We start from the raw sequence: 21,664 nt of genomic DNA, 5'->3' as shown, positions 1-21,664 counted from the left end.
AAGTTCCAAACTCTCCACCCATTAAAATGGGACCTTCCCAAAGGATTTCACACCCTTCCCTGACTACCCTCACCCACAGTGACCTCTGCTTCCCCTGAAGCCCTAGAGCCTTCAGTGTCTGTGCCACTCCTCTGGCTCTCTGCCATATTTTTTAATTCTTCTACTAAATATTTCGTTTCTCCAACTATAAACTTCCTGAAGGGGGCTCTGACTTTTACATTCCCTTGTAGTTTGTAGCACAGTGCTATCCATATCTAGGTAAGCATTCCACAGAGACCTGATGAAGGATCAAGAATAACTAGGAATTTTCTTCCTTCCTGCTTAGGAGAATCACTGGCAAAAGTTGGAAAAAGATGCTTCTTTGAAGAGTAAAAGAAGTTTAGTTCATGGGTTAGAGCATTCTGAGATACATAGAACTTAGAGTTACAGTAGCAGGCTTGGGGACAAAAGACCAGGTTCAAGTGTTAACTCTGCCCAACTATGTGACCCAGGGCAGTTAACCAATTAGGGACTTGTCTGGAAAGCAAGGATAATAACACCCACCTTGCCACCTTCAAATGAGAAAATGGAGGTGAAGGCACTTAACAGTGATAAAAGTGGTCCACGAGAGCTCTGCTATTGTATTATCATAAATGGAAATGTGGCTGCTTCTGTGACTCCTGGGATGGCCTCCAGACCCACGCTCCTGGAGCACCAGCTCCCAGTTTCTACTCCACACGCAAATCCATTGAGGGAATCTCTGGCTGCACATTTCAGGTAAGAATCAGTGTTTTCTTGAAGCAGAACTTCATGTACAGAAGGAACTATTATTCCTGGTTTAAGTCACTGGGTGTGAGTAGTTAAGCCATCCGCATTTCCGCCTTATCTCTGGAGAGAAAGTGACAAGGTGGAAAGAGCACTAGACCGAGGCCATGAGATCCGAGTTCTGTCCTCCCTCGTCCCCTCACGCTCTGTGCTTCCCCCTCTTCGGTCCTCAATTTCTCCATCCCTAAGCTGAAGGGGTCAGGCCAGATGAGCTCTAAGTTCTCATCCATTCCTGACATTCTAAGGACTCTAGGATAAAAATTAATGGCTTTAACAATAAGCAAAAACTATTCACTTCAAAAGAGTCCTTTGGGCTCAATTTGACTTTCAACATTTGGGTTTTCAAAGTTCTAAAGCACAGACATCAAGAATTCCAACGCACCTGCTTTAAATAGAGCCCATGAGGTCAGAATCTCCCTGAGCCTGGTTGAGGTTTCATGATATATGGTCCCAAAGAAGATAGAGTAATATACACTGTCACCCTATTCTGAAAAGGATCTTGGCCCCAAAACAGAAAAATCAGCATTAGGTATATTTATAAACTCAGTTTAGTGTGAATCAATGGCTGGGCTTGGATTTCACTAATGCTTAGACATCAAATGCAATAAAATATTTCTTGGTCTGTGACACTTGAAGAGAGTGGCTAAGATCTGGTCCCTTCCACATGTGCCATGCAATTCCCCACTTCGGAGAAACGAAAGAATAAAAAAATATCTTAACTAAAAGGACATAACCAAGAACCAGGAAGACAGTGACAGGAGGAAAAAAAAAATTCACTGAAAAGTAGAATTGGATTTCTAGCCTCAAAGCTGCCATAAAGGCACTTTCTCGTCCCTTTGCTTCAGTTTTCTCATTTGCCAAGTGAGGAAGTTTCTCTTTCCATTTCTGATTCTCTAAAACTTATGAGACTTTAGGACTTTTTAAGGTGACACTGAAGAGAGTGAAGAATGTCAAGAACTCTGTATTGGGGCCCACCTTTTTCAATCCATAGTCTTTGTGAGACTACAAGGCTGCTATGGGACACTGCAGGGCCCAGGGAAAGCTTCCAGCATCCCCAAGGCAACCAGGCTCTAAACATTCTGACCAACCCCACATTAAGGTCTGGATCTTGTGTAAATCATTCCCCTTGAAATTCTAATAAATCACCAGCAATCAGCACTTGGCATTTATAAGCATTGATCTTTCTGCACTCGCCAGGAGAGTCCTGAATCAACCTGTTACTGATTCAGAGACATTCAGATCCAGCCCCACAGAGATCTCTGCCAGAAAGACAAGGTATGGGGATCTGACCTCCTGATGGCTCCAGAGTTTCAAAGGGCAGAGGAAGCTAATGTGTACTGAACCGACACAAGCCCAGTCCTGTGCTGGATCCTGGAAACTCTGATACACCATCTCTTTTAATCCTCATCCAAGGTCAGTGATATCTCCCCATTTTCTTAATGAGGAAATAAGCTCAGAGAAATTAGGCTTATTCATCTGTGCAACATGCACTGAGTACCTACCTCGGATGTGCCAAATACTTTGGTAAGCACAGAGGACACGATGCTGAGCTAAACAGACGTGGCTCCTGCCCAGAAGGAGCTTACAGTCTAGTGGGATGGGGATTAGGTAAAGAATCCTACAGAAAATAGCACAAAAGAGAGGCTGTCGTACCCTGAGAAGAGATAAAAAGGCAAAGTGATGAGTCAGGGATGTCAAAGGAAGGCCACCTGAGGAGGTGATGACTAAGTCGAGGTCTGGGGAAAAACCAAATAAATAAATGTATGTAACTAAGTCAAAATGAAGAAGGAGAGCAGGGATAAGTGCAGCAAATAGAGGAAACATCAGCTGCAAAGGCACTACGGTGGGAAATATAGGATGCATTCCAGGTACCAACGCCAGAGTAGAGGTCAGCTGGAGACCAAGGGCTAGCGTGGTTGGAAACAGGGCTGGAAAAGCAGGCAGAGGGCAGACCACGCAGGACCTGGTAACTGCTAAGGACGATGTCTTTATCATAAGAGCAATGGGAAGCCACTGGAATGTGACACGTGGGTTTGAAAAGATCTTCCAACTGAGGTACGGAGAACAGGTTGGAGGGGAGAGGGAGTGAATGTAGGAAGATGGGGACACCAGGCAGGGGCCGCTGCAGGATCCAGCAAGAGGTGACAGTGGCCTGAACCACGGTGGGGATGGAGAGAGGTGGAGCTGCCACCACGCAATCAGGAGGCTGGCAGAGCTGAGACCCACACCGCGGCCTGACTTCAAACCATGCTTCTCTCTACCTTGCCATTTACTCACTCATTCAGCAATTAGTTACTAATCATCTACGATGTGCCGGGCCTGTGCCAGGTGCTGTGGATACAGCCGTGAATAAAACAGACACTGCTCTCAGGGAATTTACAGTCTAGACGTTAAACAAGTAAGAATGCAAATAGACGTATACAATTACAAACTGGGATGAAGGAAGAACAGTGTGATCAGAGATTTTAACAGGGAAAATTACCTGTAAGGCCATGATGGTCTTATATTGATAATATAAAAGAGCTACATGCCAGTTGCATGTAAGTGAAAGACCTCAGGAAACTTTGCCTGTCAGGGTTGGATCTCAAGCGTGGCATCCCTGGCCAGGTCATGAGCCCTGAGGGGAGAAGCTGGTGTGTCTCAAGCCCTACACAGACCGTGCTGAAATAGAAGCCTTTCTAAACGCCACTGCTAACTCCCAGTGTACTCACACATCCCAAGCACAGGCACCCCCACTCGGGCACGCACAGCATTTTACAATTAGGCTCTTTCACACAGATTCACACATTTGAACCTCACGGCAGCTCTCTGTAGAATGGAGGTAGTTTTTAATATCCTGCTTGAGAGACAAAGAAATTGAGGCCTAGACAGGTGAAGTGACTCAACTAAGTTCACCCAACTAGGAAGGCACCCAGATCTGCCATCCAGTTCTCACTAGAAGCACTTTGGGCCAGGAACTCATGAATCTCAGAAGAGACAGCTGCAGGTCACCGAGCCCAGATAAAGTCACCCAGGAGTCCCATGAAGTTCCTGAGAACAATGATCAGGGACATTAAGCAGCTTGGGAAAGGTTTCTAGAATGCAGCTCCACTAGCCTGAGACACAGGTACCTTGCCAACGTTCCCAGATTAGAACAGGTTCTCTTGGACTCTTTCCAAGTGCCTCTGACTAACAGAGAAAAGTATTTTTCCATCGCAAGCATTGCAGGCAGGCACCAGACTCCTGAAGGGGGAGGGCAGCGACTGCATCCCAGATTCCCATATAGACAAACTCTAAAGTTATCCTGATACCAGGTGAACTACCCTCGCTAAGCACCTACCACTGGGGATGGCAGTCTTGGGCAGCATTTCTCGATTGTGGCACCACTAACATTTGGGGCTGGGTATTTCTGTGTTGTGGGGGCTACCCTTGCATTGTAGGACATTTAGCAGCATCCCTGGCCTCCACCAACTAGATGCAGTACCACTCCCACCTCTCATTGTGACAACCAAATATGTCTCTAGACATTGCAAACATCCCCCAAGGGACAAAGTCGCCTGTGGCTGAGAGTCACTGGTGTAGGGACTATGAGAGGGGGGAAAGCACAGTCTACTCCCCCTCTCCATCCTAACCCAGTCCAGCCCATCTTACTGGACAGATCTATGGTCACTGCGCATAAGCTGTTTTTAATCAATATCACACCCTTAATGTCTTCCAGAATGAGACTGGGGGCAGCCTCTGTGCTGACTGTGGCTGCAGGGAGGTCCCGGGAACAATTCTCCACTGGAGCTTGTGAAAACAGCTAGTCAAATAACTCCTTGTTCCGATAATGAGCTAATCCTGACCCTGTGAGCAAATCTTGTTCCCATTAACATGAGCAGCTGGGTCTGATTAAACTGGAAGCCCTGGCTGTTTCTTCTCAATGACACCGCACCAGGGCAAAGGCTTCCACGGCTGCTAGGAGGAGGGTGAAACTGGTGAATCAAATAGCGGGAGACTCCCATCTACCCCAAACTGGGTGCAACAACCAGGACACTCAGACATCCCAGCTCTTAACCACTCTGGACTCAGGAGAAAAGGGGAAAGTGACAAAGTGCATAAACAGATCTGAATTAACAAGTTAATTAAACAGCTGAAGCATTACCCAAAGATCACGCTCTCAAGTGGAGGTGGAGACCTAAAGCTGAGCCCCAGAGCAGCTGGGGTGACTCAGACAGTGTGAGGGACATGGGTTCCAACCTCCCACCCCGAGTGCTGGGCTGTTGGCCCAGATGTGGAAATCGGCATGAGTTAAAATGCTGCAAAGCTAGAATCAAAGCAGCGACATCTTTATGTCTTTCATTAGTCAGCTGCCTAACCAGTTAACGGGTTTACTGACAGACTCAACTAAACTCACTACCGTTTAGTAGTGTCTTTTACTGCAATGCAATTCTTTGAAGACTGGCTAAGCATATGAAACGCCTATCTGTTAACACCCGGTGACTCACACTACTGCTAGTGTCTGTGCCACTTCTGCACGTTGATTTAGCTCCACTGCTGCACTGAAATCTGATGACAGGTCTGTCTCCCCTAGTGACAGTGGGCTCCCTGAGGGCAGGATTACCACCTAGTACAAGGCATGGTGCATAAACAGATCCTTACCATTTGTATGATGGACAGATGGATGGTAAAGTCTTCTACCTTTGTACCCTTAGACTGAAGCCTGTCCACACATTGCAGTGGAAGGGCACGGCTCATGTCTTTGCTGTTTCTTCAAGGCTTAGCACACTTTTCAGAAGGTTCCCGATAAACAATAACCGATTTGGTTGGACCCTTGAATCCACAGAGACAGACAGAAGCCTTCTGATCATGGACCAGTGAGTCTGAGGAAAGAGGCCAGAAATCCTCGCAGTCTACCCTGTCTCCTATGCATCTGAACATGTTTAGTCTCTTTTAACTAGAAACAGTTTAATGCAGGCAATGACTAGTTTCTCTGCTGGGCAGCGGAGATGCAGATGTGAGCAAGATGAACACGGTGCCTCCTCGCACAGAGCTCACGGTCTGGAGGAGGAGAGAGTAACAATTCTACAAAAAAGCGGCTACTATGCTCGGTGAGTCTCTTTAAGAAAAATTTCTCTCAATGGTCCCAATCTTCAAGCAGTCTGAACTTCTTTGAGGAAAGTCATGATTTTCCTCCAAATGAATGACATCATTAGAGCATCCTCTGAAGCGGTAAATATGGAAAGTTTATTATACAACTTTGCTATATAGGCCTCTGCTCCAAAACAATCTTTAAAAAAAATTTTAAGAACCAATTAAAAGCATCATGGATATAAATACTCGTAAGTCTATGTCTCTGTGTTCAAACATGAAATATGTGTGACTTACCCAGGATAACTGAAGCTGATCTGAAAACCTACAAAAGTACTGGAATAAGTCACCAGGTATTTGGGAGTCTAAAGATCTGTGTGTCACTAACAAGCAGGCCAAGAGCAGGCAAGGAGACCCCTGAGAACCCCTGAAGTTCAGAAGGCCTTAATACGATATGGGTCTCAAGAATTACAAACTGCTGGTCTGAGAAGCTCTGTGTCAGTCAGCAAGAGCTCTAGGAAGGCTGGGATGAAGGGAGGCCACGAAAAAACAAACCCCGAGAACAAAGTCAGGAATGGGAAGACCAGGAAAGGAGAACTGCCCTAAGAGATGAGAAATCAATGAAGATATTATCAAGAAAAGATAAAAATGCCAAAAGCTGGATGGCAGGGCCTGGTAAGGTAATATCTGAGAGAATACGTGGGATGTTTGAATCAATGTAAGAGTTTGTTAGGGTTAATAAAAATTTAAATCGAAATACCATGACAGCTATGACTCAAAATAATGCTCTTGCCTCAATCTTGAAATATTTAACTTAATAGTTTCTGATGCCTTTAATTTAGATTCAAGTGAAAATGCAAATAGAGTCATCCCTTTAGCTATGACAAGGCAAAGACTCCCCCACAACCTGGACAAATTTCTAGGTGATCTTTGTTGCAGTAGGTTCCTTTTCAAAACCTCATGGACTCTTAGGGCCAGAAGGAGTTAACCCAAGCCAGCCTTGCCTTTTTGGGTGCAAACCTGTGATCCAGAGAGGAAAAGCCACATGTCTGGCTGACTGCAGAACAAGATCCCAGGTCCTCCCCTTCCCAGTCCTTAAAGCTTTTCATCAGTAAAATCAACCTAGCTAATCCCGAGCGTTCAGAGCTATTTAGACGGCTGTCCCCCAGCTGCTCTTCCCAATCACAAATTCTCTGCTGCTTTCTCACCTGTCTGAGCAACCAGGTGTGTCCACCCACTCCAGACAGCAGCGACCTTTTCATTCTGAAAACAACGTGCTTCTATTTTCTGGGGCGCAGGAAGGAAAGCAGCCCGGGAAGCCAGTTGCCCATGCTTGTTGCTTCCCCAAACAAACAGCTCTCCTGAATCTTAAAAAAACACAAGGGGGACAAAAGAGGCAAAGGAACATGAGTACAAAATGATGGAAAGGAACCCAAGTCTGGGGAAAAAAAGTGGTTAAAAGAAGTTGTATTATTCTTACACTACAATGCTGAATAGAGCAAAGCAAGATACCAAATTCATGTATAGCATAATAATATGTAAGATTTTTAAAAATTCTATAAATAGGAAAAAAGGCCAAATGTTCTTCGCAGTTTGTCAAGGAATAGGCATGTGAGTTTATTTTTTCATTAATTCATTCAACAAATATTTATTTACTATCCACCATGTGCAAGACATATGTTTCTCTGTTTTCTACATTTTTAAAATAAATGCTTGCATTACCTTTTGTGAGGAAAAATATATGTTAGCTTTCTAAAATAGGTTAAAAGACAAATTATTTAAAGCTTAAACTTTATAAATAGAATTTCACTACATGCCCTGTCCAGCAGAAAATATAATATTATCATATCACAGCCATATAGCACTTAAGTTCATTTGAACCTCACAATAATCCCGTGATATAAGCAGGAATGCGACTGACTGACATTGTGATTTAATAGAAAGAGAGCAAATTCAGAGTCAAGTGACTCCGGCTTCTATTCTTGGATCTGCTAACTAGCTATTGACCTTGGACAAAGCACTTCCTCTCCAGGCCTTAGTTTCACGAGCTGAAGACTAGAGGGGAGGGTGATTGGTTGAGAAGGACAGACAATATAACTGATGACACTGGTGACAGGAGAGACTGGTGGGCAATGGTGGCAAACCAGAGGGCACATGCTTGTCCAAAAGGCACTCACATTCGACAAATCTTTAACTGGAAGTCAAAGAAAATGGGGCCATACGATACAATTTGGCTTATGAATCTACAGTTTGTGACTCCCTGGATGATCTCTAAGTGCTCTCCCAACCCTAACATTCTAAGGTTCTGCACTGCACAATATAGCACATGGTACACACACGTGGCTATTGAACACTTGAAGTGTGGCTAGTCCAAATGGGACATGTTGAAGACAAAAGAAGCACAATGGCACTTCCCTGGTGGCACAGTGGTTAAGAATCGCCTGCCATTACAGGGGACACAGGTTCGATCCCTGGCCCGGGAAGATCCCACATGCCTCGGAGCAATTAAGCCCATGTACCACAACTACTGAGCCTGCACTCTAGAGTCCTAGTGCCACAACTAAGGAGCCTGCGTGCTGCAACTACTGAAGCCCGTGCACCTAGAGCCCATCCTCTGCAACAAGAGAAGCCACCACAATGAGAAACCTGCACACCACAATAAAGAGTAGCCTCCACTAACCAGAGAAAGCCCATGTGCAGCAATGAAGACCCAACACAGCCAAAAAAATAATAAAAAAATAAATTAAAAAAAAATTTCTAAAAGCCCAATGGATTGCAAAGACTTAGTGCAAAAAGAGTGTGTCTCAATATTTTTTATGTTGATTACACACTGAAATAATATTTTGGATATACTGGATTAAGTAAAATAAATTATTAAAATTAATTCACCTGTTTCTTTTTACTTTTCGCAATGCGGCTCACATTAAATTTCTCCTAGACAGCATTCTTCTAGAAGATAAATTAACCAAGGCTCGGAGATGTTAAATGACTTTCAAGATCACATGGCTAATAAGGGATCAAGCGGGACCAGAAGCCAGGTTTTCTGCTTCCACGGCATTCTGTGACCTCCCAATAAAAGTTCACAGTATCGCTTGCCCTGAGGCAGTCTGGTCTATTCTCCAATACTCATCAGAAGCCAAACAGTATCATTAAAGGATATTAGACCAAGATTCAGGGTTCAAGCTCCAGATCTGCTACTGGATCACTCTGTGATACTGGGCACACCACTTCACATTGTGAGTCTCTATTTCATAGAGTCTGAGGGTCTATACATTAGTGGAGCCTTTTTGTCACCCAGATGACCTTGCAGCACTGACATTCTGCAGTTCTATACAGTGAATTTGGTGCATTGTATTTCATGCCTAGAGAAAGGGCAACCTCCCTGGACCCCACCAGGGTGTATACAGTATGAAGATCCTTTACAAGAGGGCAGTGCACCCCTCAGCAAAGTCTCCACCCATTACATGGAGTGCTCAGCTACCAAGGTGCCACTGACAGTGAGCCTGTGCCTGTAATGAGCCTTCATTTGTCTCAGTGTGTCTAAACCATCTTTTTGCAAAGACAAACTGTCTTCCACATGCAGATCATTACACTGTTGCATCAGCAAGCAAAATTAAATTCTGCTGCAATGCCAGCTAGTTACATAATCTACAACTCTAGAGAGAAGGTCTAAAGAGCACTGAACAAAATCCAATGTGTAACAGCTTGTACCAGACCAGGAAAAAGGGATATTAGTCTTGACCCTTTTTTAATTAATTCAAAATATCAAAAACCAATTCACTTTGTGAATATACTTTAAAAATCACTAAATTGCACACTTTAAAGGAGTGAATTTCATATATGCATTATATCTCAATAAAAAATTCAACATCTATGTTTTAAAAACACCATAGTAAAAATGCTCCACATATGAAATAATACATAGCTTTACTAATTACAAGATTTTTAAAGAAATCAATGTTAGCAAGCAATCAGAAGACTCTAGGTTTACATGATACCAGCCATTTCAAATTAATTAAAACAGAGTAGATACCTCTCAGGACTTCCCTGGTGGTCCAGTGGTTAGGACTCCATGCTCCCAACGCAGAGGGCCCGGGTTTGATCCTGGTCAGGGAAGATCCCGCATGCCTCACGGCATAGCCAAAAAATCAAAAAAAAAAAAAAAAGAAAGAAAAGAAACCTCTCGGGACTTCCCTGGTGGCACAGTGGTTAAGAATCCACCTGCCAATGCAGGGGACATGGGTTCGATCCCTGGTCCAGGAAGATCCCACACACTGCGGAGCAACTAAGCCCGTTCGCCACAACTACTGAGCCAGCACTCTACAGCCCACGAGACACAATTACTGAGCCCAAGTGATGTAACTACTGAAGCCCACGTGCCCTAGAGCCCATGTGCCACAACTACTGAGCCCACGTGCTGCAACTACTGAAGCCCACGTGCCTAGAGCCTGTGCTCCACAACAAGAGAAGCCACCGCAGTGAGAATCCTGTGCACCGCAACAAAAGACTAACTAGGCCCTGCTCACCACAACTAGAGAAAGCCTGTGTGCGCCAATGAAGACCCAATGCAGCCAAAAGAAAAAAAAAAAGAAACCTCTTAGTCTATTCTTATTCTCAGAAAAGAATGCCTTCCCCCAGTGCTAGTGAGGACTGTGGGGGATGAACTAGTCACTTCTCATCCTAGGGTCTCCTGTCCCCCTTCTATATAAGGGGAGGCGGACCACATGCCCAGGGGAGTCCCTGAGAGCTAGCATTCACTTCAACTCAACTTTTTTAACATATCTATAAATCTACCTAATATGAGACATAGGCTAAAAGCAGGTATTTCTTTCGTTAGTTGTTTTTAACTTATTAAATATCAAGTTATTTGTAGTTCATAATTTGCTAAGTATTTAACTCTCACATTAGGGCTCTTGTGTTTTGGAACCGTAACAGCTCCTCAGTAGGACTGTGTTACAAATTTGATGTTGAAGAATGCAAGCCCCCATTAATGTATAGATACTGTGTACCCATCTTAATTTCCTCATAAAACACTGGAAACACTGTGTATGAAAGTTATTTCCCTTTGCTCAAAAAATGTAATGCATTCAACTCTGGGTAAGAGGTCTTACCAACATAAATCTCTCAGAGCTAGAGTATGCAGTCTACCAGCAGGGGTCAGGGCAATCTGGGCTTTGAAAAAGATAACCTTTGTGAGAGAGAGCCTTCACTTTCAAGAAAACGCTGCACTGTTACTAGAAAGTTTATACTCTGTTGGTTGGGTGTGTCGAATGGATGGATGGACAGATACATAGCCAATACACAGCGTGAGAAGAGACAGATAGAGGGACAGATTAAAGAGATGGAATAAAGAGATGAACTAAAGAAATATATAAAATATAAAATAGATTAGAAAACATATACACAACTAGACTTAGAGATTACAGAGACCTAGGTTAGATAGAAAGGCACAAAGACAGAAGATAAATAAAAATAGAGATATATAGTTAAATAAAAGAGTAGATAAACAGAGAGAGTAGGCACGGTGACAGACAAATGGAGTAGAAAGATATATGTGGATAAAACAGGTTAGTCTGAGATTAAACAGCTAGAGAAAATAGACAGCTAGAGAACTTAGATAGTTACATTAGACATCAAAATAGATTAGACGGATAAGATAACAATGTTATATATAAATTTACTGTTGGTTATATGATTTGACAATCACAATCACCCTAAAGGAAGGTATTTTTATCCCTATTGTACCACTAAGAAAACAGATTCAGAGGAAAGGAAGTGAGCCTGTTTCATGTGAGTGTTTTACATGTATTATCATATGTAATTCTCAAAACTATCCAAAGTATTTTATAGACAAGGAAATGGTCTCAGGAAGGTAAAGTGACTTGCCTAAGATCATACCAGAGGTGGCAACAGAATCCTGACTCCAAAGTGCACGCTCTTCGCTCCGTATCCCAACAGCATCATTTGAGGTAAAAATGCCCAGAATTCTGAATGGCATGTTACCTACCTGTCAGTGAAGCTGAGTGATCTGAGCCAGCAAGAACACATACTGCTTGAGAATTCTCTAGGCCTACAAAAAAAAAAATTCTTTTGAAATCACATTTATAACAGAACAAACTGGGCAGAGAAGTGCCATAGGCAGCGACCACCAGCACCTGGAGAGAAACTCTCAGACAGGGCAGGAAGGTCTGAGTCGGTGGCACTGGCCAAGAAGATGGCTGGACTGGTTACATCCAGGAGGCTGAACAAATAAGTAAATAGTTTGAGGATAAAGGAGTCAAATTTTTCACAATCAGAAAGGAGAAGAAAGGTACAGATATGAAACGGTTAAAGGCTAGAATCGACCATGTGATACTGGATTGTAATTGAAGTCAGTGTAGACTTGTGGTTTCTACTAGAGATAAACAGACATAGATGTATGTATGTATAAACATGTGTGTGTACACGAATATTTCCTAGCTCTGTCCACAAAGTGGGCCTAGAAGTAATATCTTACACATTCAGCTGCTATCACATGCAGACACTAAAACACAAGCCCAGGCCTCCTAACAACACACAAACAGAACTGGAATTTGAACTTGCCTCCCATCTCCAAATCCAACACTTTTCTGCCCTTAAATACACTGACTTCGATGACAAGGTAAATCCTAATCAACTCTGCTTGAAGCTGTGGTCACCTGGTCTGGCATGCAGAGTCTTATTCTATAACTCTTTCTTCTTACACTTCTGTTTAATTTACCAGTGTCTTCATAAAATGCCCCTCATGCCTTCAGGTATCCTGTGGAATGAGAAAACAACAAAGCAGACGTTTCTTCTACTTTCACCAGAGAGGAAGCATTGGGCCCCTAGTGGTCGGGTCGGGGAGGATATCCAGGGTTCCAGCTCCAGAACTGATGGCAATGAGGTGAAGATGGGAGAACGAAAAGTGAAAGGCTTTGAGGGCAGGAAGCTGATATCTTTTCTAACATCTCATCAGAAAACTCCACCAAATCAACTCTGAATCTAAGCTGTGCCCTGGGCAGATCCCAGCAGGTCGTTTAAATCAAATCAAAACATTTCTGATTCCTTTTAGATACAGAATCTGTGCTAAAACAGAAAGTAGACACAGTCCCTACTCTTAAAAAGCTCATTATCTTTGGCATTTGGAAAAACATGTAAACAACTCATAACAATATAATACATTGTGCTGTCCCTGCATGAAGAAAATGCAATGGAGGCGAGAAGCAGGAAGAGACTTTGCTGAGAAAGCTACAGCTGAACTAGGACCTGAAAAATATCAGGATTTTCCCAAGGGGAAGAGGAAGGAAAAGGCATCCTGGGAAGAGGTAACAGTCTGCCCACAGGCACAGAGGAATGAGAGCACAGCACACACCCAGGGAGCAGTGACAAGCTTGGTGAGGCAGGAAAAAATGTATGGAAAGTATGAGTTTACATGACAAATGCTTTCAATGTGAACTAGACTGTCTGCCCTGTGTCCAGCAGTCCCTTCTCCTTCTGTAAGAGAACCCTCCCAACTCAATACATGGGCTTTGGGTGGCTAACCTCACCCGCACAGAAGGGGAAAGCCTCGAGGACTGAAAAGAATCTGAACAACCCCAACAACTTGTAGGACACTCCCACTGCAGCTCACCCTTTCCTTTTCTTTTCCCCCTTCCTACCATCCTCAAAAATCCCTCCTTTGTTCTGAGCCACAGAAAAGTAGAGGTTTCCTGACAGGTTTTTCCTACAGCCAACCCTCAGTAACCTGGGTCACAAACTCAGAGAGTGAGAGAGGAGGAGGAGGAGGTAGAGACATGGTGCTACATACAGAGAGAGAAAGGCCCACAAAGAGAGTGTAGAGCAGAGAGAGACAGAGAAAGAAAGTCCTAGAGACTAACTTCCCAGCAGACCTGTGGGCAGCACCCTTCCTACCTACTCCTCGTGTGCCCACGAAGAGACTTCCCTGGCCCCTCTCTCCACAACCTCACTCACTCCTGCTTTCCTTTTAGGAAAAGGAACCAGGCGGGCACAGTCCTTGTGGGTTCCCCCACAAGGAGCCCAAATGCATGCAGCTGCTCCAGTGCCTGGTGGGTAAATTCAATCTGGGATTCAGAACCTGGAGGCTCACTGTTGCTACACGTTATTTCCAAACACCTAAGTCATGTATTCCAACCTACCTTTCAACAGTTCTAGAGCTTCCTAGTTGATTTCCACCTATTTGACTTGCATCTACTTCTCAATGGGTTCCAAACTCTGGCAACAAAGAGGTACTTTTACCGGGCCCACAAAAATCCCAGAAAATTAATAGACCAACCAACAGAGACAGTTAAGACAGAGACACCAAGAAATAGCAAAAGCAAAACTCCATTTACCCATTTTCTGCATGCCCGTGTCTTCACTTCCAAACAAAGAATAAATACAGGATTCAGAAGAAGTAAGGGCCTTACCTGTCACTCTACTCGGTTCCTTTGCTGTCAAAAACAGTGGGAGAGTCTGCCCAGGGCACAACCGCCGTCCAGAGGATGCCAAACCAGTTCCCCACTGGAACACAGTGCCACCAGCTTCCCAGAGGAGCAGGGGAGAAAAAAGAAAATGTTTATCTGGATTAAGACCAGATTGTTCTTTGAACCTCACGGCCATGAGAGAGTCCTAATTCATGCTCAATTAACATGCATATTATGGAAAAGCTTATTGCCTCAAGAGGCCCTATGGCTGATCATAGGGATTACCACCAAGCCAATCACAAACCCAATCTTCAGGGCAATCTAAGACCATCAAAGGAAATTTCAACGTAGTAAAACTCCCTCCAGAAAGTTCTAGGACACTCCTGAAGAGTCAAATTACTGGAATGACATCTTTTTCATGATTAACCTGAAACGACAATTCAGACTCCAGACCAAGCAGGAAAGAACCTTAAAGCTTACCACATCCATTCCTCACACTTACTAGATGAGAAACTGAGGCCCTGTAGAGAGGATGTGATTTGTCCAAGGTCAAACAGGGAGCTAGTAGCAGAGAAAACACCAGGACTCAACTCTCTTACACCTAACAGAGTGCATTCTCTACTACACCAAGATGAATTCAAATATTCCTAATTGCCAAATAAATACATTTATGACTACAAGATAGCTTCTTAATAGCCACTACTCCAGTGGAATGGCCTTTTATCTCCATATTCACTGACTCTAATTCATGTACCCATGTTCTGAACCTTGTACAAATGCATAGATGAAATGTTGTATGTTTGGTCTACAGTCAGATGTGTGTAACTAGGATTCATCATCCAACAGCAACATTAAGGTACTGCTCCTCCAGAAGCACCCTATATCCAATAGTCCTTTAGGCTGTAAACAGACAAGCCTGCTTTGTGAGATATAAGTGATAATGACTGAGCACAATGTAAGCAAAACAGAATTGAAATAAAACAAAACTTACCATCTCTTCAACAAATAAATTGCAAGAGGAAAAAAAGAGAGGAAAAGGTACATAAAGATTAAAAGAGACTGGAGATGTCTGATAAGGGATGAATATTTAAAATATACAGTGAATTCCTAAAACTCAACAACAACAAAGCCTGATTCAAAAATGAGCAAAGGACTTGAATAGACTTTTCTCCAAAGAAAATATATAAATGGCCAATAAGCACATGAAAAGATGCTCAACACCACTAATCATTAGGAAAATATAAATCAAAACTACAATGAAATTCCACTTTACACTCATTAGGATGGCCATTATTAAAAAAAGAAGAAGAAAATAACAAGTGTTGGCAAGGATGTGAAAAAAGTGGAAACCTTGTGCACTACTGGTGGTAATGTAAAATGGTAGAGCCACTATGGAAAACAGTGTGGCAATTCCCCCCAAAAATTAAAAATAGAATTACTATATGATCCAGGAATCCAACTTATGGGTATATATCCTAAAGAACTGAAAGCAAGATCTTGAAGTGATGTTTGTACACCCATGTTCTCAGCAGTATTATTCACAATAGCTAAAATGCAGACACACCCAAGTGTCTATCAATAGATGAATAATAAGCAAAATGTGGTATATACATACAGTGGAATATCATTAAGTCTTAAAAAGGAAGGAAAGTCTGACATTTGCTACAACATGATTAGACCTTGAGGGTATTATGTTGAGTGAAATAAGCCAAAAAAGACAAAGACTGTATGATTCCACTTATATGAAGTACCTGTATAAGTGGTCAAAATCACGGAGATAGACAGCAGAATGGTGGTTGCCAGGGACTGGGGAAGGGGAAATGGGGAGTTAGTGTTTAATGGATATAGGGTTTCAGTTTTGCATGATGAGAAAAGTTCTGGAGGTGGATTTTGGTAATGGTTGCACAATAATGTGAATGTACTTAATCCCACTGTACACTTAAAAATGGTTAAGATGATAAATTTTATGAGTATTTTATCACAATAAAAAACTAAAAGGAATAAATAAATTTTAAAAGAGAGAGACTTGAGATACATAACAACCAATTGCAATGACAGGCGTAATCTGGATCCTGATTCAAACAAACATAAAACAATATTTTTGAGATAATCAGGGAAATTTAAACACTGAGTAGATGCTTGATGAAATTACAGAATTACTGATAATTTTTTGTAGGTATGATGATGGTATTTTTTTGGTAATATTTTCAGAAAAATTCCTTATCTTTCAGACATGCAGGCAGAAACATTTACAGATTAAGTGGGGGAGGGGAGGACTTACAATTAAATTAATCAAACACATAATGGGAACTGTGCTGCTTTGTAACTGGACAAAAAACATACTCATAAGACGAGCAATCACAGAATGTTGGTAGGAAAGGTGTCAAGGAAACCAATGACAGGCAATTCTCTGGCTCTGCTAATTTCTAAGAAGCTGCTTATAAAAGTGTAATCACTACCATCCAACTCAGTAATCATACTCCTGGGCATTTATTCAAGAGAAATGAAAATTTATGTTCACATAAAAACTTGTCCACAAATGTTTATAGCTTTATTCTTAAATAGCTAAAAACCGGAAACAAACAAATGCCCTTCAATGGGTGACTGGTTAAACAAACCGTGGTTGTTACAGACTGAATTGTATCCCCTGTAAACGCATATACTGAAGTCCTAAACTCCCATGTAACTGTATTTGGAGACAGGGCCTACAGGAGGCGATAAAAGTTAAATGGGTCATAAGAGTGAGGCCTTAATCTGAAAGAACTGGTGTCCTTTTCCTTTTTTTTTTTTTTTTCTTATTAAATTTTATTTTATTTTATTTATTTTTTTATTATTATTTTTTGGGGGTACACCAAGTTCAATCATCTGTTTTTATACACATATCCCCATATTCCCTCCCTCCCTCAACTCCCCCACCCTCGAGACCCCCCACCCTCCCCGCCCCAGTCCTCTAAGGCATCTTCCATCCTCGAGTTGGACTCCCTTTGTTATACAACAACTTCCCACTGGCTATCTATTTTACAGTTGGTACTATATATATGTCTGTGCTACTCTCTCGCTTCGTCTCAGTTTCCCCTTCACCCCCCGCCCCCTCCCAAACCTCGAGTTCTCCAGTCCATTCTCTGCATCTGCATCCTTGTTCTTGTCACTGAGTTCATCAGTACCATTTTTAGATTCCGTATATGTGAGTTAGCATACAATACTTGTCTTTCTCTTTCTGACTTACTTCACTCTGTATGACAGACTGTAGTTCTATCCACCTCATTACATATAGCTCCATCTCATCCCTTTTTATAGCTGAGTAATATTCCATTGTATATATATGCCACATCTTCTTTATCCATTCATTTGTTGATGGGCATTTCGGTTGCTTCCATGTCCTGGCTATTGTAAATAGTGCTGCAATAAACATTATGGTACAGGTTTCTTTTGGGATTATGGTATTCTTTGGGTATATGCCCAGTAGTGGGATTACTGGATCATATGGTAGTTCTATTTGTAGTTTTTTAAGGAACCTTCAAATTGTTTTCCATAGTGGCTGTACCAACGTACATTCCCACCAACAGTGCAGGAGAGTTCCCTTTTCTCCACACCCTCTCCAACATTTGTTGTTTCCAGATTTTGTGATGATGGCCATTCTGATAGGTGTGAGGTGATACCTCATTGTGGCTTTGACTTGCATTTCTCTGATGATTCGTGATGTTGAGCATCTTTTCATGTGTTTGTTGGCCATCTGGATGTCTTCTTTGGAGAAATGTCTATTTCGGTCTTCTGCCCATTTGTGGATTGGGTTATTTGCTTTTTTGGTATTAAGCTGCATGAGCTGCTTGTATATTTTGGAGGTTAATCCTTTGTCCGTTGTTTCATAGGCAACTATTTTTTCCCATTCTGAGGGTTGCCTTTTAGTCTTGTTTATGGTTTCTTTCGCTGTGCAAAAGCTTTTAAGTTTCATGAGGTCCCATTTGTTTATTCTTGATTTTATTTCCATGATTCTAGGAGGTGGGTCAAAAAGGATCTTGCTTTGATGGATGTCATACAGTGTTCTGCCTATGTTTTCCTCTAGGAGTTTTATAGTGTCTGGCCTTACATGTAGGTCTTTAATCCATTTGGAGTTTATGTTTGTGTATGGTGTTAGGAAGTGTTCTAATTTCATTCTTGTACATGTTGCTGTCCAATTGTCCCAGCACCACTTATTGAAGACGCTGTCTTTTTTCCATTGTATACTCGTGCCTCCTTTGTCAAAGATAAGGTGCCCATATGTGTTTGGGCTTACTTCTGAGTTCTCTATTCTAGTCCATTGATCTTCCTTTCTGTTTTTGTGCCAGTACTATACTGTCTTGAGCACTATGGCCTTGTAGTATAGTTTGAAGTCAGGGAGCCTGATTCCTCCAACTCCATTTTTCCTTCTCAAGATTGCTTTTGCGTTTCCATACAAATCGTAAGATTTCTTGCTCTAGTTCTGTGAAAAATGCCATTGGTAATTTGATCAGGATTGCACTGAATCTGTAAATTGCTTTGGGTAGTACAGTCATTTTCACTATGTTGATTCTTCCAATCCAGGAACATGGTATGTCCCTCCATCTGTTTGTGTCATCTTTGATTTCTTTCATCAATGTCTTATAGTTTTCTGCATACAGGTCTTTTGCCTCCTTAGGCAGGTTTATTCCTAGGTATTTTATTCTTTTTGTTGCAATGGTGAATGGGAGAGTTTCCTTAATTTCTCTTTCTGCTCTTCCGTTGTTAGTGTATAGGAATGCAAGAGATTTCTGTGCATTAATTTTGTATCCTGCTACTTTATTAAACTCATCAATTAGTGCTAGCAGTTTTCTGGTAGAGTCTTTAGGGTTTTCTATATATAATATCATGTCATCTGCAAAGAGTGACAATTTTACTTCTTCTTTTCCAATTTGTATTCCTTTTATTTCATTTTCTTCTCTGATTGCTGTGGCTAAAACTTCCAAAACTATGTTGAATAATAATGGTGAGAGTGGACACCCTTGTCTTGTTAGGACATTCCATCCAAAAACGACAGACTACACTTTCTTCTCAAGTGCACACGGAACATTTTCCAGGATAGATCACATCTTGGGTCACAAATCAAACTTCAGCAAATTCAAGAAAACTGAAATCATATCAAGCATCTTCTCAGACCACAACGCCATGAGACTAGATATCAATTACAGGAAAAAAACTGCAAAAAATACAAACACATGGAGGCTAAACAATTCACTTAAACAACCAAGAAATCACTAAAGAAACCAAAGAAGAAATCAAAAAATATCTAGAAACAAACGACAATGAAAACACAACAACCCAAAACCTATGGGACGCAGCAAAAGCAGTTCTAAGAGGGAAGTTTATAGCAATACAGTCCTACCTTAAGAAACAAGAAAATGATCGAATAAACAACCTAACCTTACACCTCAAACAACTAGAGAAAGAAGAACAAAGAAACCCCAAAGTGAGCAGAAGGAAAGAAATCATAAAGATCAGAGCAGAAATAAATGAAAAAGAAAGGAAGGAAACCATAGCAAAAATAAATAAAACTAAAAGCTGGTTCTTTGAGAAGATTAACAAAATTGATAAACCATTAGCCAGACTCATCAAGAAAAAAAGGGAGAAGATGCAAATCAACAGAATTAGAAATGAAAAAGGAGACGTAACAACGGACACCTCAGAAATACAAAACATCATGAGAGACTACTACAAGCAACTATATGCCAATCAATTGGATAACCTGGAAGAAATGGATACGTTCTTAGAAAAATACAATCTTCCAAGACTGAACCAGGAAGAAATAGAAACCATGAATAGACCAATCACAAGTACGGAAATTGAGGCAGTGATTAAAAATCAGCCAACACACAAAAGCCCAGGACCAGATGGGTTCACGGGTGAATTCTATCAAACATTTCGAGAAGAGCTAACACCTATCCTTCTCAAACTCTCCCAAAATATTGCAGAAGGCGGAACACTCCCAAACTCATTCTACGAGGCTACCATCACCCTGATACCAAAACCAGGCAAAGATGTCACAAAAAAAGAAAACTACAGACCAATATCACTGATGAATATAGATGCAAAAATCCTCAACAAAATACTAGCTAACAGACTCCAACAGCACATTAAAAAAATCATACACCATGATCAAGTGGGGTTTATCCCTGGGATGCAAGGATTCTTCAATATACGCAAATCAATCAACGTGATACATCATATCAACAAATTGAAGGATAAAAACCATATGATCATTTCAATAGATGCAGAAAAAGCTTTTGACAAAGTTCAACATCCATTTATGTCCTTTTCTTTTTAAGAACTTTTATTGAGATACAGTTAACAGACAATAAACTGCATATATTTAGAGTGTACAATTTGGTATCCCAATCTCCCAATTCATTCCCCCCCAACCCTCCCCGCTTTCCCCACTTGGTGTCCATATGTTTGTTCTCTACATCTGTGTCTCTATTTCTGCCTTGCAAACTGGTTAATTTGTACCATTTTTCTATAGTCTGCATATATGTGTTAATATATGATGTTTTGGAGAACTCGAGGTTTGGGGGGGCGGGGGGTGAAGAGGAAGCTGAGACGAAGTGACAGAGTAGCATAGACATATATATACTACCAACTGTACAATATATAGCCAGTGGGAAGTTGCTGTATAACAAAGGGAGTTCAACTCGAGGACGGAGGATGCCTTAGAGAACTGGGATGGGGAGGGTGGGGGGAGTCGAGGGAGGGTGGGGGGGAGTCGAGGGAGGGAGGGAATACGGGGATATGTGTATAAAAACAGATGATTGAACTTGGTGTACCCCCAAAAAATAATAAATAAATAAATAAAATTAAAATATATATATATATGATGTTTTTCTCTTTCTGACTCACTTCACTCTGTATGACAGTCTCTAGGTCCATCCATGTCTCTACAAATGTCCCAGTTTCATTGCTTTTCACAGCTGAGTAATATTCCATTGTATATATGTACCACATCTTTTTTATCCATTCATCTGTTGATGGACATTTAGGTTGCTTCCATGTCCTGGCTATTGTAAAGAGTGCTGCAATGAACATTGGAATGCGTGTGTCTTTTTGAATTATAGTCTTCTCTGGGTATATGCCCAGCAGTGGGATTGCTGGGTCATACAGTAGTTCTATTTTTAGTTTTGCAAGGAATCTCCATACTCTTCTCCATAGTGGCTGTATCAATTTACATTTGCACCAACAGTGCAAGAGCATTCCCTTTTCTCCACACCCTCTCCAGCATTTCCTGTTTCTAGATTTTCTGATGATGCCCATTCTAACCAGTATGAGGTGATATCTCATTGTAGTTTTGATCTGCATTTCTCTAATAATCAGTGATGTTGAGCAGCTTTTCATGTGCCTCTTGG

At 41.7% G+C, this 21,664-nt stretch overlaps 1 protein-coding gene across 12 annotated transcripts in view; it reads right to left on the bottom strand.

Moving 5' to 3' along the window:
- The window catches only part of SERGEF (secretion regulating guanine nucleotide exchange factor), a 222,787-nt gene that overhangs the window by 185,976 nt on the left and 15,147 nt on the right, over positions 1-21,664 (bottom strand). For 11 of the 12 annotated variants that reach the window (XR_009055425.1, XM_057748430.1, XM_057748431.1 and 8 more), the window contains 3 exons: positions 14,280-14,393; positions 11,861-11,923; positions 7,062-7,220 (listed from right to left, as the gene is read on the bottom strand). Coding sequence is in view for 11 of the 12 variants with exons in the window: in XM_057748430.1 (XP_057604413.1) it covers positions 7,062-7,220; positions 11,861-11,923; positions 14,280-14,393 (336 nt within the window). In the remaining variant the exon portion in view is untranslated. Of the gene's footprint in view, positions 1-7,061; positions 7,221-9,886; positions 9,958-11,860; positions 11,924-14,279; positions 14,394-21,664 lie in introns of all 12 variants that reach the window. The other variant, XM_057748439.1, reaches the window with a different exon arrangement.

Source organism: Hippopotamus amphibius, chromosome 9 (assembly GCF_030028045.1).
Source record: "Hippopotamus amphibius kiboko isolate mHipAmp2 chromosome 9, mHipAmp2.hap2, whole genome shotgun sequence".
NCBI lineage: Eukaryota > Metazoa > Chordata > Mammalia > Artiodactyla > Hippopotamidae > Hippopotamus > Hippopotamus amphibius.
This window is presented reverse-complemented; position numbering and strand designations above follow the sequence as displayed.